This window comes from Macrotis lagotis, chromosome 1 (assembly GCF_037893015.1).
Source record: "Macrotis lagotis isolate mMagLag1 chromosome 1, bilby.v1.9.chrom.fasta, whole genome shotgun sequence".
Classification (NCBI taxonomy): Eukaryota; Metazoa; Chordata; class Mammalia; order Peramelemorphia; family Peramelidae; genus Macrotis; species Macrotis lagotis.
Window position 1 is genome coordinate 574,679,539 of NC_133658.1, and position 24,860 is coordinate 574,704,398.

The 24,860-nt window shown below is 34.1% G+C and overlaps 1 protein-coding gene across 6 annotated transcripts in view; it reads left to right on the forward strand.

Moving 5' to 3' along the window:
* Positions 1 to 24,860, forward strand: part of STXBP5L (syntaxin binding protein 5L) — a 418,354-nt gene that overhangs the window by 237,526 nt on the left and 155,968 nt on the right. For all 6 annotated transcript variants that reach the window (XM_074214609.1, XM_074214607.1, XM_074214610.1 and 3 more), the window contains 4 exons: positions 9,343 to 9,421; positions 11,356 to 11,510; positions 16,477 to 16,549; positions 21,894 to 22,041. In XM_074214609.1, coding sequence (XP_074070710.1) covers positions 9,343 to 9,421; positions 11,356 to 11,510; positions 16,477 to 16,549; positions 21,894 to 22,041 — 455 coding nt within the window. The remainder of the gene's footprint in view (positions 1 to 9,342; positions 9,422 to 11,355; positions 11,511 to 16,476; positions 16,550 to 21,893; positions 22,042 to 24,860) is intronic.

The following is a 24,860-nucleotide window of genomic DNA, read 5'->3' on the forward strand; positions in this document are numbered from 1 at the left end:
AAGAATTAATGAAAACTGATTTTATATTAACGGAAATTACAATAGTGGACCTTAAGAACTACATTAGTGAATAGCACGAGTATATTCCCTCTACACAATTCTGAAAGTTTGGATTATAGCCACATGAAGAAGTGTCATTTTGGGGGAACACAGACCTTCAAATGAGAGGAAGGTAGGGGTAAATAAGTAGACCAGTTTAGAGATAGAGAAAAACCACTCTCCCCCCCACACACACAAAGGGAGTACTTGAATATATAGATATATGCAAAATAAATATAATGTGATTTGGGAGGAGAGAGGGTAGTTCCTTGCTTTAAGTCTTAGCTTAAACCTTATCTTTTAAAATAAGGATTTCTAGTCCTTCAGCTGCTAATGCCTTCCCCTTACAGATTATCTCCATCTATTTTGTATATTTCTTACATGTACTTAATTATTCAAATGAGGGCAAAAACTGCTTTTACTTTTCTTTGGATCCCCACATAATAAAAACTTAATAAGTATGGGGTTTTTAAATTAATTCATTGACAAAAATTGAGCAACTTTGGCTTCTCTGTCATTGACTATTATTCCATCTACTCTAAGTATTGATGTATCCTTTCTTTGATCTTGCCTTTTTTTTCTCCAAAGGTTTGACACAGAATTGTGATATTAGAAGTATGTGTTGGACAATTCATTTTTGTCCTCCAATACATGTAGATACACACACACATACACACACACACACACACACTCACATACTGTATATCTATTTATGATATAGAGTACTGTGTCTTAAAATAATCTCTTTGTCAATTAGCAATTATTCAATATATGAGCCATTCATTCATTCATTTCAATAAGTAAACAACTTTGCTAAATTGTTTTTTGTGTATCTTTCTTAAAGCATTCAGCAATGTCTTTTCTCTATGGTATGACAACTGCTTCATCCTGTATTTTCTAAGACCTGACTCAATTCAGTTTGGTAACTCAGGTTCAGACTCATGATTGGAATGAGTAGATCCATATAGATCATATAACATTCAGCAAAAAAAAATAAACTAAATATATCCTGGGAAAATTATTTATCAAAGATACAACACTGCTTCAGGTAAACAGCTCCCTTCCCCTCCAAGCAAAAATATGGATGATACGAAGAGTATGTTGACTCAAATGATAGTCAGACATCAGTCAAGTCTGAAGGTCTCCATCCCCTCATGGGTAGGGTTTTTTTTTTTGCCCAAGCTGTATCAACCTCTCAAGATTTAGTCTTCTTGTCAGTAAAATCTTAAAGGTAGCTTTTATAGAGAAAAACAAACCTACTCTGCATAGCAAGGACTATAATAGATGTTGTTTCTATTACAACCCATATGCAAATTATCTAGTGCATATCTATTGTGTGTATGTATATCATCACAGACATGATTTTAGGAAACTTGACATTCCCAGTTTTGGAATAGTAGATGCTAATCATAAGCAACCTTGGTGTCATCTTTCCTCTCCCTCTCTCTCTCAATAACCTTGGTGTCATCTTTCCTCTCTCTCTCTCAATTATCTCACATCCAATCAACTTCAAAATATTAGTATTTCTTTTTCTATAGCATATCTTGCAAATGCCCCATTCTCTCCATTCCCACATCTCTATCTTCATCACCTCTTGTGTATCTTATCACAATACCTTCTAACTATATACCCTGGCTCTTGTCTCTTCCCCACTTCAACCCATCCTCCACATAGCTGTTAAAAATTATTAACTAAACTGTAAGTCTATTCATGTCATCCCCCAGTCTACTCAGTATACCCTTAGTGGTTTCCTATTATTTCTAGAAGCAAATATAAACTCTTTTACTTGAAGTTTACTGATCCCTTTCAGTCCCTCCCATTTTTTAGCATATTAGGCCCCTCCAGACAAAAAAATGCTATAATGATCTATTTGCTGTCCATCATTTGTGACATTCTATCTCCCATTTCCTTGCCTTTATGTTTAATGACACCCGACATACACTTGGAATGCTCGTCTTTCTGATCTCCACCTCACAGAAAACTGCAGCTTGTAAATTTAGCTTGTATAACATTTTGCTGAAAGCTTATACAGTCTCCCTCAGCTGCTAGTGCCTTCTCTTCCAAAGCTGCTTTCCATCTTCACTGTATTTATCTTATATGAATTTATATGTATAATGTGTGTATGCATGGATATGACTTTATAGGTAACCCATATGTACATATGAGAACATGTATGCACATATAAATATATATATATATATATATGGAGAGAGGAGAAAAGAGATAAAGAAAAGGAAGTTAGGAAGAAAAAGGGAGTTAGAGAAAGAGAGGTGAGAAAGAAACAGAAATAGAGATGAGAGAGGGAGGGAAGAAAGAGAGAAGAGAGAGGGAGGAGAGAGAGAGACAGAGAGAGACAGAGACTGAGTGGGGAAGAATGAGAGAATTCCCATTTGAACCCAGGTTTATTCAGAGGAGAGCCTATGTTTGCTTATTCTTTGTAACTCTAGTGCTGAGTATGGTCTAAGTGCTTAAAAAATACTTGTCTGATTTTTTTTAATAGGCATTCCATTCAGTCTTGGTGTTCTTATGGTCAATTCTTTCTCTTTTATGATATTCTGCTTATCATTATTATAGTATTATTCTCTTTGGAGTTTTATCCTGGGATTCTTTTAACCTATGTACTTCCTTGTTAGACTATGATTTTTCCTTTGCTTGCTCATTTCTTCAGTCTTTTTGCTAGTGTATTTTCCTGTATTGAGTCTTAACTTAGAAGCTCACCCATTTTAAGGGTTGGAAGGCTCTGAATTATTGACACAAAGCAACTCTCTTCTACTGTTACTTCTAAATCTCACTTGACTAGTCCTGGAGTTATTATAACATAATATATAGCCTAGCGTATGGAGTGGAAATAAGGATAAGCAGTAAAGTTTGCTTAGGAAATGATGATAGAACCTGGTTTCTGTCCATCCTTCCTGTTGGTACATCTAAATTTCTCTTGACCCTGAAGTTACTGGATCAAATGATATGTAAAGCCTTTAGCACCAGGACTCAGCCCAGGTACCAATCAGGGAATTTAAAGTTTTACAGAACCTTTAACAGAAGGTCCCGAGGGGGAGATACAAGAAGAACATCAAAAATAGCTACATGAAGACTTTAACCCTCAATGTGAGTTCTGAAGTTGGAGTGAATGATGGGTAGTGATATCATCGAAAGAGGATGACAGAGGGCAGGCGAATTAGGAAACAATAATGTTTCTCTTTTGTGTTTTTTTAATGAAAATTACCTTGTATAAATTTTTTAAAAATCTTGTTCAATGAAAATCTGTCTTCTTTTCTTTTCACCTTCTTTTCTATCTCACTAAAAGGAAAAAATAAAAACAAAAAAAATACTTTGATCCCAAACATAGATGGTCAAATAAAACAAATTCCTGTACTGGCCACACTGAGTCCATTGCCTCTCTTTAAGAAAGTTGGTAGTATGTTTCATTACAAGTCTTCTACAGTTGTGCTGATTATCATGTTGATGAGACCATAATTCTTTCAGTTATTTGTTCTTATACTGTGGTTATGTTAAAAATTGTTCTTATCCTGCTCACATCACCCTGCATTAGTTTATACCTGAAATATCTCCTTCAACATTTCTTATATTACAATAGTCTTCCTTCACTTTCTTATGCCATAATTTATTCAGTCATTCCCCAAATAATGAATATTTCCTCAGTTTCTAATTATTTACTACTGCAAAAGGCTACCATCAATATTTTTCTACATATAGGTCAAGGAACCCAAAACTAAGTGGATACCTGTCATCTGGAAAGTGGTTGAAGAATTTTGATATATGAATTTAATAGAGTATTGCAATTCCATTACTAATCACAGAAGGATGGAATCAGAGAAAACTGATACAGACATGTAAAAATTGATGTAGAGTGAAGTGAGCAGAGTCAGGACTACTGTAACCACAGTATTATAAATACAATTAAAGACTTAAGAACTCTGACCAATCCAATGATCAGTCATCTTTGAGGAAACATTTCTACCACTTCTTCATTTAAAGATGATAGGTTATGTACAGAATGAGACATGCATTTTCAAATATAACCAACATAACATAAATTTGTTAGACTTGACTAAATTTTTTTGTTATAAGGCAGGACTTTTTTTGAGGGAGGAGAGAGTAAGGAGAAAGAGTGATAATGATTTTTAAATGAAACATTTAAATGAAACATTTAAAAATACACAGAAGAAAATGAACAATGTTCAGAAATGAAATGGTCAAGGAGGACTATATTGGTACAGCCACATTAACTTTAATATATATTTTCACAGTTGTATATACAGTAAATAACTCATGGTTCCTTTAAAATTATTTTTTCTTCTTTTCTTTTTATTGGTACCACTCATGTTTATTGATGATTTTTCTTCATAATTTAAAGAAAATGAAGGAATAAAGGAAATTTAGGAGGCTAGGAAATTATGACAAATGACAGGAATTAACATGTACTAATAGAATAATATTGCTCGATGTAGTGAATCTCAAAGGAAGGAGAGTAGCAAAGTAAAGGATTGCATATTGGAGATTGCATTAAGGCTAAGGAATACACTAGCTCTTTTTTGCCCAGTTTGATGCAGACATGAGAAAAAGGCCAGCTTTGGAGGAGTTGGTCAGGGAGGAATTGACTTAAATATCCCAATTCTTCTTCTTAACCCATCTTGTCAAAGGGCTTGAAAGAAGGAAATGCTAGTACTAACAGAAGGGTAGCTAGTATTGAAGAATATTTTACATTGTATGATGATTAACTATGAATGACTTAGCTATTCTCAACAATAACATGATCTAAGATAATTCCAAAGAGCTGTGATGAAAAATACTATCTTAACTTCAGAGAAAGAACTGCTAGAATCTGAATGAAAGCATACCCTTTTTCACTTTATTTTAGAGTTTGGGGGGGTTTGGGGCCTGCATTTTCTTTCACATCATGACTAATATAGAAATGTTTTGCATAATTGTACACATATAATCTATATCAAATTGCTTACCATCTGAAGGAGGAAAGATAGAAGAGAATTTGAAATGCAAAATTTTTAAAAATGAATGTTAAAATTGTTTTTACTGTAATTGGGAGAAATGTTATTTAAAAAGTAAAATAAAAGGAATGAAGTATAATCCAGACAAGGCCAGTTTTCCATGAGAACAAAAATGGAATGATTCTGGGAAAGATAGAGGATTCCAGGATGAAGGAGATTCATATAGAGTGAATGTTTCAAGGGTAACAATTGGGAAGTGAAGGCAAAGGAAGCCATTAACATAAGAGAGAGGTATGACTTGAATATAGATGAGATTGTCAGTGAATTGGAATAAGAAACATAGTAGGGAAAGGAGAATTTGGATTGTCAGATGAATGACAACACAGTTATACAAATCAGGGGAGGAGGAAATAAGAATTTGGCAGCCATGTGACAGCAGTTTACAGACCAAAATGAACTCAAAGTTCATTAGATATGTGGTGGGAAGATGTTTCTTAAGTGCAGCCTCAAAGCTGAGAAAAGCTAAGGGCAGGAACATCAATAAAATAGCAGATGGGAAGGTGATAGAGTTAAAAAGACCTCTTGTCCTGAATAGGACATATCAGAACATGACCATTCATTCCTTCATCCCTCTCTTCCACAGTCCCAGAGAAAGGCTGAATCCTGGACCAGGGTGGTGGTGACGATAGATTTTCCTCCCTCCTTGTTGGCAATGTTCAAGGAAATTCTAGTTCCACATTTTCCATTTCCAGGTAGAATCCCATTGTCGATTAGAACAATGTAAGGATTGATGGAATTTGTATTCAAGAATAGTGTATGTTGGAGGCCTTTAATCACGGGCAACATATAACAACATTTTGTTAACTTAGGCCTGGGTTGCAAAAATCAGTGGCAGTAGTGACCAGGACAGTAATGCTGTGAAGGAACTTCTGTGATGAAAATCCTGGTAAAAATTTTTCTGCATCTTATAGCAAACAATGTTGTCAATATTCATACCCTTCCTGAATCATATTGCAATTTTAGCTTTAATATGATATAGAGTATACTGGTTAAATTAGATAAAGAATATCTGTTGTCTAGGCTGGGTTATTGCAGTTGGAAAGACATTTTCATATCATTAATTTTCCACTGATATTATTTGACCATGAATCAAAGAAAACTATAGTTTCTTAATTATTAAAGTTGTAGGCCTTACTCATACAATAAATGGGAGTAGAGTAGGCTGTACCATATTACCAACAGAATTAAGACAGGAAACACAGCATAAAAGATATTAGACATAAAAGTGGACGAAAAAGGGAAACTGATCAATCATGGAGTGAAAGTGAAGGATGATCATTGGATAGTCTGCATGCTGTCCAGTTTTACTGTTTACTGCATGTATCCATGCACCATCAAGATAACTAGAGATAGTCATCCACCATGTTCATACCATGTTCCGTGTTACCAAAATATTTGTGAAAGGATACGAATAAGTGAAGCATAGATGGTTTGTAATCTGTACTTTTGGAAAGAATATCCATATCATTAAGATCACAGATTCATGAATCTTTCAAAATGGAATAGTAGGTATGCTCTAGATAATTTGTATTCCTTTATTCTCCATCTTCTATAACAATTGTTGGTGCTTAAAAGCTGGGCGACCTTTATTACACTTTTTTATGTCTTTGCTCATAAAGAATGCTGGAAAGTGAAAAAACCAATCATCCTATGATGTCTTTTGTCTTTGTACCATGAAACCTATTTTTCCAACTTCTTTATTCATTCCTCCAAGTGGAGCCTTGAGCTTAATTTCCATTTAGCCATCTTTCATTTCCATTTCTTTGTCCTCTAGTTTCATTTGTAATAAACATGTCTGTATTGATGTGGCCATTCTTTTAAGGAAATATCCCTAGGTTCTCAAAGTAAATGCCAGCAGAGGGTAAACTCTAATGCGTTCTTTTATTCTGAGTTCAGCCTGGCAATAGACTACTATCCAAAGGCCAGCCTAAATAAGCACAACGAAACTCATCACCAGCATATTGGCTATTTGGTGATGACTTGACCTTGAGAATGCATGAAATAAAAGGGAAATGATCCTCAGGATCTTCTACACTGAATATGTCACTGGTTTCAAAGATTTCAGAGGCTATTAAGAATAATATGGTAGTGGAGGGAGAGAGAAGTATATAAACATTCATTTAATTTTACACTAAAAGTGAAGTTTTGACCCAATGACCAGCAAGATAAAGATTGGAAGACATTGCAAGCAAATATAATATTTCCTACCCAATCTATTTAGCAAGTTGTTGACAATGCAAAATGGAAAATGGATAAAAGATAAGACAGCATCATTTTTTGCAGAGTTTAAATGGAGTTCTCAATGAAGAAATCCAAAACATTCAGAAACTACTTTGGCTAGCAGATTCTTGATCTCCTTGCTAAATGGAGAAACACATCAGCCAAGAGAAAAATCAAGAATTTGTAAAGCATTATGGAGTAGGGTGGTGGGAAAATTAGCAGCAGCATCACCTCAGAAAAACATTAGAAGAAAAGGATAAAATGAATCCATAGAAATCTTGGTATGAAACTCAACTAAACTGAGTCATCCTGATTATGAAATTATCTGCAAGAAAATGGAGGCATGCTGATCTAGATGAGTTATATGTTTGTCCTTCATTCTCAAAAAGGACCGTGACATCAGAGATGTGATGCCTTGACATGAAAGTGAATTGGATTTAAGTGAGGGAGGGATTTGCAAAATTACCATCCTCACTTTCTCCTCCAGGTTCCATCTGGGCCCAATGTCCAGATATGGATCCAGCCAACCAGAGATGGCCCTGAACTAAGTGGGAGACCTTGGCCTTTTTAAGATAAGGTCTTTTAACAGGTCTCTGAGCCAATGCTTCTTCAGTGATGAGACTAAGTACAAAAAGAAACAAAGAAAAAAATGACCTCTTTTACCTAGTCAAAAGAAAAAATCAGTCTGTGAGGGGAAGATACTCAGGGTTTCTGGCCAAAACAGGAATAATTATTATTTACATTCACTGAGCCAATATGGGCTCAGACTATAACCAAGTGGGGATTGGCATGGAACTTATTGATAGCCAGGCAGTGAAAGTCTGAGTGATTTGGTACCTATAAACCTGAATATATCTTTGCCAGGTTTCAGTGACCAAAATTTATTTTCCTTCGGGAAGAGCACCTACAAGCAAGGGTAGAAAGAAAGAAAGATGTGATGAAAGAAAGATTAAGATGTTGGGAAAAAAAGATGTTGGCAGAGCTTATTTAAAGGACTTACTAAAAAATAAACCATGAGTTTGAAAACTTGTGCCAAATTTGACTGACTACCATATATTTCATTCAAATATAGTTATAAAAAAGAATAAGTCAAATAAAGCAACAGAGGCTTTTTATTACTTTTCCTTACATGCAAAAGAACCCATACCATATTTTCTTTTTACCCTTAAGAAGCTATCATTTTCTATAAATGCAGGTTGCAACAAACTTTTGTTTGCTTACTGTTATACTAACAGTATAATATCTACTCATTTTAACAATAGTTTTACATTTTAGTTAAATTTGAATATAAAGTGACTTAGTTGTCCCATGAAATTCTTTAAAATTAGATTCCTTTTGTAGGCCAAAGATTTCAAAGGACTGATGTAAGTTATTAAAATTTTACAAATATAATTACTTTGAAAACTTTATTTGATTCTAGATATGCCTATAAAAAAATCAAAATTCCCAATTCTATGGTTGCTATCTTTGCTTTGATACATAAAATGATATAGCTTGAAAGGTTTGTATTAACACTAATAGTGTTTGTAATAACAGTAATAGTGTGAGTCCTATGTACTTTACAATTATTATCTCATTTGATCCTCACTACAGTCTTGAGAGGTAGATGCTTTCCCCATTTTACAGATGAAGAAATTCTTCCAAGGTCACACAGCCAGTAAATGTTTGGGGTCACTTTGAACTCAGGTTTTCCTCACTCTATTCCTGATGTTCAATCCACTATAGCACCTAGCTATCCTGAGAGTAAGATAAATAGAATTTTCTTAAGATTAAAAACATGATTAAATATTCTATATAGTTAATTTGGTTGAATTTTAAGACAATTTTTTAAAGTCAACCATTAATTAGTTGGTTCAGAAGCTATATACAAATTTAGCCTGAGTTATATTTGTGGTTACAAATGGGACTAAATTCCCTTTCAGAGCATAAATCCTCTGATTCTATGTCAAAAATTTAATAACATTATTATCTTTTCTTTATATATCTTAGTTGCTAATTTTCTATCCATTAGTGAACAAAATTTTTAATATTTAATAAAATCCTTTTCTTTCTTTAGGAAAAAGTCAGAAAGATGGAAGAAAATCTGAATCTTGTAAACCAATTCTTAAAGTTGAATACAAGACCTGTAGGAACAGGTATGAGGTTTTTGCATCTATGTTTGTGTTGAGGGGAGAAAGGGAAGATGTATTGAGAATTGTATACAGTATAAAAATATGTAGAAGACAACAGGAAAGAAGTTTTCATTGTTGTCTTTTTTAAAAATATATGTTAATAAATTGTAAATGTATAAAAATACATAAATTATAAATTTTGTACATTTAAGTATAATTGCCTAATATTTTAGAGATATGGTTACTGTATAACTGATGATATTAATCTGATTCTCATTGAATAGTTACTAATAGTCATTGATTATTGATTATATTTAGATTGTTTTATCAATATTAGTGAATTATTTCATGTCATTTTAAGTTTAGATAAATATGTGATAAATTCATTGTGGCAATCAAGTCAACACACATTAAGTACCTATTATGTGTCAGACATAGTGCTAAGTGACAATGTGTTAGTAATGGGTAGATTATAGAAATTAATCGATAAATACATATTGAATAGTGCCTCACTTACTTTGTGCCTAACATTATTCTAGATATTAATTTGTGAAAGAAAATAAAGTGCTATCCACAAAGAATTTGCAATATATTTGGAGATCCATGATCTATGATAAGAAGACAAGAACCTGATTAAGTTAATGCTATGTAAATCAGTACTTTATCCTAAAATGCTGAAAATGTGTGGCCCAGATAATAAATACAAATAAATTAAGATAGAGATCAAAGAAAAACTTCACTAAGATCTGGGACCTGACCTGGGTCGTGAAGGATGAATTAGATTTGAATTGCACAAGGAGAAATAAGACATTTGGGGCAGTTCTAAGTAACATAACCACCAAAATCGAAGGCAGAGAAAGGCAAGCGTATGGAAGTAATTGCTAAGCTATTGTCAATGATCTTTTGAAAAATTGCAGGGAAAGGGAATAGTTCCATATGACAGGAAGCCAAATGTCCCAGTTTTCACAAAGGCAAGGAAGCAGATAGCTGTATATTAGTAACTTTAATATTGGTTCCTGGAAAAATTCTTGAAAGTACTAACAGCTTGATTAGTGAACATCTGGAAAAGAAAGATGTTAAAGGAACATCATAGCCTCATTAAAAATAGATTATACCAAACTAACTTTATTTCCATTTTTTTCCTAGCATTGCTTGACTAATTTTATAAAGATATTTAGATTCCAGCAAAGGATTTGATTAAGTCTTTCATGCTATCTTTTCAGATAGCACCCAAAGGTCTAGATTGGATGATAATATAGTTAAGTGAATTCAGAACTAATTGAATGACCCAAATGCAAAGAACAGTCATTAATGACTCAAGATCACCATGGAGATACTTTACTAAAATGCTGTTTTAAATTATTGCATCACTAGTATTATTTTTTCCAATTGTGTGCAGAAGTAGTTTTCTACATTCATCCTTTTGCAAGCTTTTGAGTTCCACATTTTTCTGCCCCCCTCCCCATAGCAGTGAACAATCTTATATAGGTTGTACATATATAATCATGTTTAACATCTATTGTGTAAATTTTAAATAATCTATAACATCCTATTAACATTTCATTGTCTATTTCAATATAATATTTAGTAACTTAATGTAAATGTGAAGATTATTTGAATCAGTTGAATTAATAAAGTACAGATAAGTCCAAAGAAAACTAAATTAAGATGGATTTACTTTTTGTGATTTTTTTTCCTTTTTACTGCTCACCCTTCTAGAATCAGTGCTGCCATTAGCTTTGTTGATCCACCTCTTTGTGATGGTAAAGGTAAAAATTTCAGTTTCAACCAAGATAGGAAGAGAAGGAAGCACCAGAGCAGGCTTGTGGGGAAATATTTCTAGGCCAGAGGACCTTTTGTTGCCCCCCCCAATAACTCTGTATAGAACCCCTTTTATTTTCCTGGCAAGCTGGCATCATGATTGTGTAGTCTCACTGGCTCCTTTTTTTCCTATGTAGTGAACCATTCATAATCTTTTCTGGTGGATTGGCCTATGACAAAGCTTGTAGAAGACCAAGTTTGACCATTATGCATGGAAAATCAATCACAGTTCTTGAAATGGATCACCCTATTGTTGAGTTTCTAACTCTCTGTGAAACACCCTATCCAAATGGTAAGTTGTTGAAACAGTACTATTAATATTGAAACAATCATTTAATTGTGAGTATCACTTGACATATTTCCATTGCAATAAAGCTGAAATATTTTCAGTTTTGGCAGCTGACATCACTATGAGCACAATGTGGTGAGCCGCTGATGCTGGAGCAGGGCTGCACCTGTGTCTAACTGCCAGCTAGAAGGGAGATAGCTTTGGCTGCAGCACTCCTGGAGCTCCCAAGTGCTCACGTCAGGTAAGTGCTTGAAACTTTGATAGGGATGGTGGAAGGCTGAGCTGGGAGAGTCTGGTAGGGGTCCTGAAGCAGCATCACTTGGGAGGTTGAGGCCTCATAGCAGCCCTTCCCAGTCCACCTCCACCTGCCCAGTCTCAGGGCCAGTCAAAGTTGAAAGCACTTACCAGGTGTCAGGACTCCAGGACTGTCATGGTGCTACAGTCACATCTCTCTCACTTCTGCATTTCCAACAGATGTGACTGAAGCACCTCTAGCAATTTTTTTTGGTTACTGATACACAGTTGTGAGCTTGATGTATAGATTTATCCTGCAGTACTTTAGATTTACATTTAAAAGGAAGTAAATTAATGCAGGAAAACTGGTTATGTAGATCTTTTATTGTTCAGAGTTCCCATGAAATAAGAAAGATACATAACCACAAAACAATTTTGATGCTAATTTCTAATCAGTCAAAGGTTATTTATTGAGTGCTTACTGTGGGCTCAGAAATATGCCACATATACATTTCATAAATACCAAAGTATAAGACGTGGTCTTTGCCCTCAAAGAGCATTCAGTCCAATTAGGGAGGCAATACAAACATGAGAATTGCTAGCCTGATACTATATATGTTATCTAATTAAATTTCAAGTTGTGTTATACAAAGTGTAACTGTCATAGGAGTTCACAGAACAGGGAGATAAATGGGAATTTTAAGGAGAAAGTGTAACATACCCCTGGACCTTGATGAATGGGTAGTATTTGGGGGGTGGCTAGGTGGCGTAGTGGATAAAGCACTGGCCCTGGAGTCAGGAGTACCTGGGTTCGAATCCGGTCTCAGATACTTAATAATTACCTAGCTGTGTGGCCTTGGGCAAGCCACTTAACCCCGTTTGCCTTACAAAAAAACCTTAAAAAACAAAAAAAAAAATGGGTAGTATTTGAATAGCAGAAAGGAGATGTTTAATGTGAGCAAAGACACAATCATTTGTTTCTTGTACCATCCTGATGAGAGTAGAGAGTATGGATTAATTGGAAATATACAATTTAATTCAGTAAATTGAAGTCAGGTTACAGAGGATTTAGGCAGTGAAGTTATGTGGCACAGTTGATAGAGCAATACATTTTGAGAAATAACTTCATTCAAATCAAAACTTAAAAGCTTTGTGATCCTGGGCAAGTCACTTGCCTCTCACTCTCCATTTCCTCAGTTGTAAAATGAGAACGTTGAACTCAGTAGCCTCTCTGTTGCTTCCAAATTTAATGCTATGATCCTGTGAACCAATGACTTTATTTAATAGGAAATGAAGACCTGCTGAAGGTGTTTGATCTGAGGAGCACTGTGATTAAAGTGGAACTTTAGAAGATTAGCATGGCAAAGACTTGAAACACAAATATGAGATTAAAAGGGAATAGAGTAAGGGAGGATTTCCAGGCAACTATTCAAATCCTCAGGCATGATGTGATTAATGCCTCAATTGAGATAATAATAATAATGATAAAAGTGAAAAGAAAGAGTTGGAATGCAAGAGATGAGGGGGAAAAAATCAACAAAATTTGAAGAATACCTGGACATCTATAGTAAATTAGAGGAGAGAATCAAGAGATGACTTCAGGTTTTCAAATGTGGCTGACTAGGAAAATTGTGTTCCAATTAACAAAACTACAAAATTGGAAAAGAGATGTTGTTTGAAAGGGGAGAGATGAATTTGGTTTTCGCTGTATTACATGCATAAGACTTCAGAAGATGCCAAGATGACATAAGGATTTAACTCCAGATAGATTCCCTGTAGGTCATATAACAACACCTCCTTCTAAGGTTTGGGAGACATTCACTCACTCACTCATTCATTCATTCATTCATTCAGAAAGCATTTATTAAGTGCCTACTCTGTGGTGGCATGGTACTAAGTGCTGGAGATGAAGTCAAAAAAATAATTTCTGTCATAGAGTTTACATTCTATTAGGAGAAAACACTTACATATATAAGTAAATATGAAATATATACAATGGAAATATAAAGTCTCATGGAATTAAGAGAGGTTGGGTGGGATTGTAACTGCATTTTTATGGGAGATCTATTTTTAAAGAATGTAAGATTTCTAACAGGCAGAGTGAAAATCAAATGCCTTTTAAGTAAAAGACTGATAATTGTGTTTTATAGCTTGAATTATTTTAAAGAATTAAACAATATAAAAGAAACAGTTTAAGGCAACATTGCATTTCCAGGACAACTTTTAGATCAGTATTAAAATAACCAAAAAAATAGTAGACATGAGTTTCTATTGCCAGACTAATGTACTGTCCCAAAGCAATGATCATATAGAACAGTAGAGGGGGAAACATGATTAGTTAGTGCTCCAAAAATTTGTAGTGAGAAAGGGGAAGGAAACATAATGAAAGTGGTATTTTCGCCTATTGTGAGTGTTTTCCATCTACTTTGTGTATCTTATAGATAGGTACCTATTAGGAGTGCTCAACCTGGGTTCAGTGATCTTGGTTTTTTGTGACTATATTTCAATATCATTGAATACCCCCCCTATAATCCTATGTATTTTATCTATATAAATTTAATGACGTTATTTTGAGGATTCCATAGACCAAAAGGAGTTGGGCCTAATTATGTATTTGTCATCTCTCCCATTATAATGTTAGTTCTGTTAGGGCATGGAGTAAACACTGAGTTAAAGCTTATTGACTGAGTGACAGCTCAATCACATTTTTCCAAATTTCAGTAATATTTTAGAATTAGGAGGTGCATTAAAATAATTTAAAGCACTTTTTTATTTTACAAGTGAGAAAACTTGGACTAAAGTGGTTTGCCCAGGGGCCTATAACAATCCAATGGCATAACTGAAACATCATATCTCTCCTCTCCAAGATTAGTGGCCATTCCACTAGACTGTGTTTTTTTTTATGAATGACAGAATTTTTGAGTTTTCATCAGAATAACTTTTTATCATGTAGATCCAGGCATAGTATGCTCACACATTCATGCACAATAATATGTGTACTCACAGATACCCTTAGAATCTAATGAAATAAACTCTAACAGGGCAGAGAGAAGGAATCAAAAGCTACTTTTATAACCCTAGAGTACTAAGAGTATTTAGCACTACATATATTTTCTTTGTAGCAATTCACTGTGTCATCCTTAAAATGCATGCCCAAGTACTGCTTCAATGTAGGACTTGACTTTGAATTCTAAGATAACATCAAAGATCCCGAGATTTCTTTGGACAAAAACCAAGGAAACCTTGTAGTATTTGTATTTTGAAAGTTTTTTTTTTTATTCTGGGAGCTACAGGTACCTTACTTTCTTCCTATAGTTGGGATTTGGGATTCTATAAGTATTTTAGTTTTAGAGCATCTCTCCACACAATGACTCTTCTCTAGAATTGATCTATGATATCCACAAATATACAGACATCTGAATGATATATAGGAGAGATGTTCTATAAGATGTATGGTAAAAAGATTAAGTGAATGAATTAATTCATTCATTGAATGCATAAAGGTAGAAACTGGGGAAAAGACAGTATACTCTCTATTAGTATCTGAGTAACAAAGGAAACTGTAGAACACAAGAATAGACAATCAAAGTACATGGGATGTTAGTTTATTTCCTTAGACTTCTAAGTCTAATGTTGAAATTGTATAATATTCCTAATATTCTCAATATTCTCTTTAAGGAATAATGATTGCTTTGATATATAAAATCTGTGAATGACTTTTTTTTAAAAAGGCACAGCTAAATAAATGATTTGCTTTAAAAGTTGGCTCCTGATTATAGATTACTTGGTAAGTTTCAGAGACTGTTACAAAAGTATGTGCACAATTATAAAAATCTAATAATTATTTTGAATATTTTTTCAAATAAAATTTTTTGGGAGAAATATGATAGATAAGGGAAGATGAGTCCATGCTAGTCAAGATACTGTAGAATAGCAATCAAGCAAAACTCAGCAAAAATATCAGATATAGATATCAGTAATGTTTGTAATTATGTAATTAATCCATATTATTTATTAGTTCTGAAAGATATAAATGTTTAAATCTTAATGAAATCACAAAGCCTTAGCATATTAAAATACCTAATAAATAAGTGATGACTTAATTAATGAACTATGATATTAATGTCCATTATAAAACAGATGCTTTTATGTGCTTCAGGCTACTTTTACAGATTTAAAAAGCAACTTTAGTATCCTAAACCTTCACTGAACTCTGCTCATCTTGGTTGTACATTCTAAGTAATAGTAAGTTCTCAGAAAATACTTGTTAAATTCTAGTGAATTAACTTGGATATAAGATCATGAACGTGAGCTTTGACCATCTTAACAGGACATTACTCAGTTCACCCCTTTCTTGACATAGCCAAAGTCCAAATGCTAGGAGGAAGGTAAAAAGGGAATATAGGTGGTGACTGTCTCACCTTTTCACATTACCAAGGGTTCACCTCTAACATCACCCAGTGTTTATTGAGAAGTCTCCAACCATGAGATGTGAAACACTCCTCAAAATTCTTTCATATCCACAATGACAACTTTAATCCTTAGTATGACAAACTAATATAGAAGAATAAATTATGCTCCCCAATTTTCTTTTAATTTTGAGTCATCATTCTGACTTTAATGTGAATGGCATTTGTTCAAAAATATATTCAGGGACTGAAACCTTAGTGGTAAAAATAAAAAATTCCTAATATGAAAGCTTGCGTTTTTTCTTTGCTTGTGTGTTTATTTTTAGAATTTCAAGAACCTTATGCTGTAGTAGTGCTTCTGGAGAAAGATCTAATTGTAGTTGACCTGACACAAAGCAAGTAAGTTCCAATGTGCAGATTCTTTCTAATTTGATTTTCATTAGAATTTAAAATTTAAAGTAGTCACAAACTTTTCTTTTGATATTAAAGAAACTTTATATGAATATGATTTACTCAAAATATTAGAAATAGATACAAATTTTTTGGAAATGAAAATTCCCAGGATGTTTAACTAGCTAGAAAGGCAGCTAAAAGATGACCTCAGACATGTAGAGAAAGAATTTCATTTGAAAATTGAAAACACAGGAGATAGACTATGTCTCTGTCACTGCACATATTTTATTAGAGATACATATCTTTTATTAGTCTGATGACAGAAAAATTAATATGTATTCTGATAAAAGTAATATACTATGCATTAAATCACCAGTGGAAAAGAGTTGAACTTGGGGGGAACTGGAGAGGAGGAAAACTTTTTTTCTCCAGATAGTTCCACTGTATGCAGTAATAGACTCAGAAAAGATGAATGTGTTGATGTGTTGATATCTAGCACTTCCCCTATTCTTTTTAATTTCAAAAATTTTTTTTCCAATTCCATATAAAGATGGTTCTTTACATCCATTTTTTGTAAGATCTTGAGTTCCACATTTTTATCCCTCTTTTCTTTTCCTCCCCTCTCCCCTTGACAGCGAGTAATCTGATTTAGGTTATACATGTACTACTATGTTAAATATGTATCTACATTTTTTAGTTTTTGCAAGGCAATGGGGTTAAGTGGCTTGCCCAAGGCCATAGCTATGTAATTACTAAGTGTTGGAGGTCGGATTTGAACTCAAGTACTCCTGACTCCAGGGCCAGTGTTCTATCCACTGCGCCACCTAGCTGCCCCTTAAATATATTTCCATATTAGACATGTTGTGAAAGAAGAATTAGAACAAAAGATTTCCTTTCTTCTTTATATCAATCATGGTTAACTTCAAAGTGATAAACATTCTCCCTACAACATATTTTCATTGTAAGTTCAGTGGATTCAAAACTTATGAATCTCTGAACTCTGCACCATAGAGTACTATAGATCTGTTATCTTACCTGCTACATTTTACTGAAGTCCACATGTGAATCTAAATCCTCACCAGTGGTGAAGAATACATTCTGAGTTCTCCTGTGTCCTAATTGTTGTGTATGTCTTCAATGAAGTTTAGTATTCATAGGTTTAGATCAGAGCAGTACTATGTCCTGTATTCTCACTTTTCAAATGAAATCTTTTGACATATTTGAAGTCATCTTTTAGCTGCCTCTCTAGTTAGTTAAAGGTTCCCCAAAACATACTGGAATTTTTCATTTCCAAACAATTTGGATATATTTCTAATATTTTGAGTAAAACATAATGACAAATATAACTATCATAACCCGGTTCCCTGCAGTTCTAGCCCTTTTTTCCAAACAATGATCTTCATAAGTATTTTCTTCATATCCAATGATTTAAGCCTTTTTTCTTAATTGCTTTCCCCCATTGACTTTCATTATGATTTTCTGATTTTCATTTTCTCAAACTGATTTTTCTGTATTTTTGTAACTTTGCCTTCTGTAATTTAACTACCAATTAACATAATCAAAACCCCACTATATTAACCCTCTATATTCACTTATTCAGAAAGCTCATCCATCTACATGCTTTCAGTTACCATGTATAGACAAGTAAATTACAAGTTTGGTTCTCAAGCAAGAATCATAATCTTCAGCTTTTTCTCATGATTTTCGATCTTTAGGATTACTATCCTTTGCTGGTTTAACAGCTGAAGTATAACTTTCAAGAACTGGCTTATCATATTCCCCCTCCAAATAATCGCCTTTTCCCAGGTTCAATGACATTCTTTTCCTACCCCAATTCACCTGGGATCATTTTCAATAATTTTCAATAAATAATTAAGCATCCCCAATACTAAATTACTTACTAGGTACTATGAATTTTTTTTCTGGAGTTTCTTGAATGTACCTCTCATTTCCATTTTTAAGCCATCAGCCTAGTCTAGGCATTCATTACTTTTTATCTGTGTACCTACAATATTGCCTTCTAGTGGTTTTTCTATTCAATGATTCCTCATTCTCCTCCCTCTCAAATGCTAGAGTAAACCTCAAATACTATCATTATGTCATTGTCCTTCTGATTGTTTAACATTAAATCAAATCTCCTATGTTTCATCTTTAAGGCAATCCACTTGCCATATTTTATTTTTTTAATCTCACATTAACACTTAATCTCCCTGAACATGGAGTTTAGCCAATGTAGCTAATCTGGTTTCTAGTCACTAATCACAATCTGCCATTTCCTCCTCTGTCTCTGTACATGATATTATTCTCATTTGGGATATTCTCCTGCTGTTTCCATTTTATTTTTCTCTCTTGCTTTAAATCCTGTTAAAAATTTAATTCCTGCAAAAAGCCTTCCTTAGTCCCCTCCCCAACACTACACAAACTCATTTATGCTTTTTTTTATTTATACTTAAAATATTTGGAGATCATTTAAAATTCTTCAATCATTTTCCCATATATATTTAGTACCTTTGCTAGAGTGTAAGTTCCTTGAGAGGAGCTTCCTCATACCTTCTGGTCTTCTGAGACCTTAGAAGATGTTGGTTAAGGAACTGAGCCATACAAATTGTTATCGTTTATAGACCTGTAATCTGAAAAAAATTATAGTAGGGTTAATGGAGGAGCAAAGAACTGAGCCTTTGATTTCATCATTCAGGGAACTCCCAATGTAGAAACTTCTTCCACTGATACCTCTCAGCATCCTGCTTATAAAATATTGTCTTAGAAGAGGTCACTGGAAAAAAGTAAATGACCTATGATCATACAACTCATATGTGTCAGAGGAAGGACATGAACCCAGGTCTTCCTAACTTCAGTGCTGGTCTTTCCACTATACTATATTATCTCTGGGAAATCAAAGACCTAGGAAAATCAAATAATAGGCAAGTAAGGAATTTTTATAATAATAAGTAACTACGGGAGGGCAGCTAGGTGGCACAGTGGATAGAGCACCAGTCCTGGAATCAGGAGGACCTAAGTTCAAATCCAGCCTCAGACACTTAATAATTACCTAATAATTAGCCTTGCAAAAATAAAAATAACAATAATAATAATGATAATAATAATAACTACTAAATAAGTAGATCAACTTTATTCATAGTATTCCATTTGTTGATGTTAGCTCCATATTTCTACTTTCTTGCCTAAATGATAATGGCAAAAATGATCATTCAAAACTTAACATTTTTTAATGCATACACTCAAAGAGTGTCTTCATTCATATTATTTGTAAATGTTCTCTTCCTGCTTGTTATATGCATGTCTTGAGTGTAAATAAATCTTTTTTATGTTGCTACTATTTCAAAGAATTAATATAGACAAGCCTAGATAGCATTTTTTAAATGAAAAAGTAATGAGAGACCTCAAGCAGTTCAAATCTTGCCATTATGCAGATGAATGATTAAACCAGTCTGGAAAAATCATAGGATCAGAACTGGAAGAAACCTTAGAAGTCAAGTCATAGATCAGTCCACTTTTTGTATAGTTAAATCTAAAACTCAAAAAGTTTAAGTATCCATGATCTATATCCAGGATCATGAAGGTAGTGAGTGAACAAGCTGGGATTTGAACCCACTTCTTTGAACCAGAATCAATGTTTTTCCTTTTCTCTCTCTTTTTGTTTAATTTTCTTTTTTTAAAAAATATCAAGCTATTCAATAGACTCTCCAGATGACTTCCAATTTTTTTCACCATCATAGTTAAAAAATAGCACTTTACAACCAACTGAAATTTCTCTGTCCTAAATTACATTTACTTTTAAACCATAGAATCATGATACTACATCTAAAAGGGAGTCCAATAATCATTCACACAGTCCAACATATGAATTTCCTCTGTAACATCCCTGACAAGGAGTCATACACACTTTCTTTAAACAAGATATTCTAGGGACAAGGGACTCCTGTAACTTACAAAGAAACCCATTCCATTATAAAATTGCTCCAATTTTTCAAAAATTCCTCTTTTTATTGAAGCAAAAACTATTTCCCTATAACTTTCACCTACTGGAGTGGGGCTGAATAAATGTACTTTTTCTTCCAGATGACAACCCTTTTCAAATTAGAAGACACCTATCATTTCCTACCTCCCTCCTCTCCCAAAGTTTCTCTTTTCCAGGCCAAGCAAGGTAGCATATAAAGGTATCCCTTGGTATCCTACTGCTTTTGAAAACATTTGTGAATGCTGAATACATAACCTAAACAATGCCAAGATTTCTCAAATTTCTTTTTAATCTTTTTGTATAAAGAACATCTTGACAACAGTTAAATCTAGCTAAAATAGTTCCAAAATTACCTTTCAGACTTTTAAAATTTGAATGAGAGAAGAATCATGAGATGTTTTTTCATCTTTGAAGGGCTATAAAGTAAATTTATTACTGAAAACATGTAGGATTATTTTATTCATTATCAGGCAATTAAAAGGAAAATAACTTTCTTTTAAAGATGCTATAATAAGACCAACTTGTGAAATCAATATTTAATAAGCTAGCTCACTATACTAAGTATGAGAAATATTCACTAGTGCAGGTAGATTCCCATTTTAATCAACTTGACAAAATAACTAATTACGTCATCAAAAAAGGGGAAAAATAGTTTATCATTTAACTTTTATAAGGAAAATTTTTCATATACATTATGTTTTCAAGTAGCACTTGCTTTTTGAGTATGTTTTTGAAGTTAAGCATGGAATTTGAAAAATAAAGTTTTTAAATAATATTTAAAATTTCATTGGTACTGAAGTCAGTTCATATTTAACAAATTTACTGCTAAGAAAAGATGAACTTGTAATAATATTTATTATATAGAACTGTTTGTTAAATAAAATTGAGTTAACTTTAAAAAACAAATTAGCATAGGATTTTGGTTGAAGTGTAGAAATATCCTCATAAGCAGAATATAATCATATTTATTAAAACAGAATTCTACCTATATGTTATATTAAATTGTAAAGATTATTTTCTATAGAAACAACTATTAATAATAAAATAGCTGCCTTATAGAATTTATAAATTAATATTTAAGAATTATTGGGCAGTATAATTTATAATTTAGGAAAATTTTTTTATCACTGTTCTTGTGCTGCTTGCTTTTGCTTAATTGTGTTTTTTCTCTTTTTTAATCTTTTACAAGGTGTGGTTCAATGAATAGGGGAGAAGGAGGGGTGTATATAGAAATGAGAGTGATGTAAAAGAATATTAAAAATAAGAAAAGGTAAAATATAAAAATAATAAGAGTAACCAAAAAAAGAACTTTTTAGGTGTTTTTTTTTTCATTATGCATCATGGAACTAATATATTGTCTTCATCTACTAGTTTTCCAATCTTTGAAAATCCTTATCCCATGGACATTCATGAATCACCAGTTACCTGCACAGCGTATTTTGCTGACTGTCCTCCGGATTTGATTCTAGTACTCTATTCGATAGGAGCTAAGCATAAAAAGCAAGGATACAGCAATAAGGTAAAAGAGACAAACCAAAAGACTTTTTATTTTATTTAAATTCTTATTTTCTTGTCTTATATATTTCTTAAGGTCTGTGAAGTTGAATAGCATATAAGTGTTGCAACATGAAGTATCACTTTATTTCTAATGATAATAGTTGGCCTATAGAATTTCAAAGTGTTAAGGGATTCTTTAATGCTTGTTGTGTGTAGTCTTATGCTTAGCAGTGGGAGAGATATAGAATTCAGAAAATATAGAGTCCCTCATGGAGTTGGTATTCATAAAGACTTCACATGCAAAATAATACATGATGGCTTCAGAGTATGAAAGCAAAGTTATTCTGCAAGTTTAAGGAGGAAAAGGTCATTATTGACTGGGAAGATCAGGGCCAACTTCATGAAATAGCTGACATTTGAAGTGAGTTTTAAGGAATATAGCAGTTCAAAAGATGAGATTGCAATAAAAGTTGAGGAGAAGATATCCCAAGCATCACAAGCAAAAAAAGTCATGGACATGGAACATTATTGTTTTGGACAGCAAGCAGTAGAGCTAATTGAAGTGCAGAGAACATGGAAGGGAGTGGTAGATGAGCCTGGGATTTATGGTGATCCACGGATCATCCCACAGGGTGAACAGGATCAGCCTCTGGCTAGAGGAAGTCTCCTGATACATCTCCTGCCAGAGTATACCTTTCTGACCACTCTCCTCCAGATCAACATGATCTAAATAAAGGAGCAATTCTGAAATCAGCTGGATTCTAGAGTCCCAGACCTAGGACCTGTCCTGAATAATCTTGAGATTGAAATTTGGAGTTATCCTCAATTCCTCACCCATATGCATCCAAAATAGCCAATTTACTGTCAAGTCTTGTTGTTTCTACTGTTGCAACATCTCCCATTCAAATATATATGTGTCCTTTTCTCTCTATCTGTAGTTAACTCCTTAGTTCAGGTATTCATTTCTCACCTAGATTATCTAATGTTTCCTAATCGTTCTCCTCCATTCCAATCTTGTACCGAAGTGAATTTCTGGAAGTATGGGCCTGACAATTTCATCCTCCTCCTTTCTCAATAAGCTCTAGTGCTGCACCCTATTATTTCCAAGATAAAATATATAAAGTCTTTTCTTTCACATTTAAATCTCTTTCTGACCTATCCCCTTTTTACCAGTCTTCTTACACTTTCCTCCCCTCTATCACTTCTGAGATCCAGTTATACTGGTCTATAGCTGCTTTTTGCATTGTATTCCCTCTTTGTTCATGTCTCATCCTTCGTAACCCATTCTGTGGCTTTCAACACCAGCAGTCACACTGCTTTCATTTATGCTCTCTTCTCTAGTTTTTTTTTAATCAATCCTCTCTCCTAATTCTCCCCCCCTCCATATCTGATCACTCCTTCTCAATTTCCATTACTAGATCTTCATTCAGATTGTGCATGCCCAATCATGGGGCCTCAGAATTCTGTCTTGGATCCTCATCTTGTCTGCCTGTGTACTATTTCATTTAGAGATTTCTTCAGCCTCCATGGATTCAAATAGCATCTCTTTCCTAATGATTCTCAGCTGTACTTATCCATTCCTAACTTCTCAACTGACCTCAGGTCTCACATCATATCTTGAACTGGCATATTTTTTAGATAGCTTTAATTCAGCAGGTCAAAAACTGAACTTTCTTTTCCCTCTAAACCTTCCCCTCTTCCTAAATATCCTGCTAAGGGCACCACCACCCTTCCAGTTACCCAGGCTTACAACAGAGATGTCATCCTTAATTCTTCACTCTTTCTCATCCCTTCCCCAAATCCAATCTCTTGGCAGACCCTGCCATGAGCCTGCTATTACTTCATTCCTGGACTCTTGGTTGGTCTCCTTTATATACATCTCTTCTCATCAGGCCAGCCTCCATTCAGCTGTAAAGTGATCTTGCTAACCATATCACCCCACCTAACCTCATTCTCAATAAATTCCTATGGCCAGGGGCAACTAGCTGGTGCAGTGTATAGAGCACCAGCCCTGGAGTCAGGAGAACCTGAATTCAAATCTGTCCTCAGACACTTAATGATTACTTGGCTATGTGACTTTGGGCAAGTCACTTAACTCCACTGCTTTAAATTCCTATGTCTCTCTCTAAGCCCCAGGACCAAATATAAAATCCTTTTGCTGGCCTCCCTCCCTTTTACTTTATTCTTTCCTTGTCCCCCCCCCTTCCCTGCCCCAGCTAGTGGCACAGTAGATAGAATGTTAGGCCTGGAATTAGTAAGATTTGAATTCAAATTTGGTCTCACTAACTAGCTGTGGGTCCCTGGGCAAGTCACTTAATCTTTTATACCTCAGTTTCCTCCCCTGTAAAATGAGCACCTACCTTCCAGGGTTGTTGTGAGAATCAAATGAAATAATAATTATAAAGCAGGTGGTGCATAGTAAATATTTATAAATATTAGCTATTTATTATTTTCATTATCATTGTGTGATCTAATGATGGTGGCCTTCTTACTGTTCCTCCAACAAGGTATTCCCCTCCAGACACAAGGCATTGTTACTGGCCACCCCTCAGGCCTGGTATAACCCTTCTTCCTCCTCTTCCCCTCCATGCTTTCCTGATTTTCTTCAGATCTGGTGAACATTCACCTTCTGTGGGAAATCTTTTGTGATCCCCTTAATTTCAGGGCCTCCCCTATGATTGTTTCTGTTTATACCAGTGGTTTGCATATTGTCTCCACTATTAATTTCTGAGTTCTTGGCATTTCTTTATCTTCCCAGCCCTTAGTACCTGAAACCTAGAAGGCACTTAATAAACATTTATTGACTGGCTGGTTGATTGAATGCTCAGCCTCTCCCTTTTC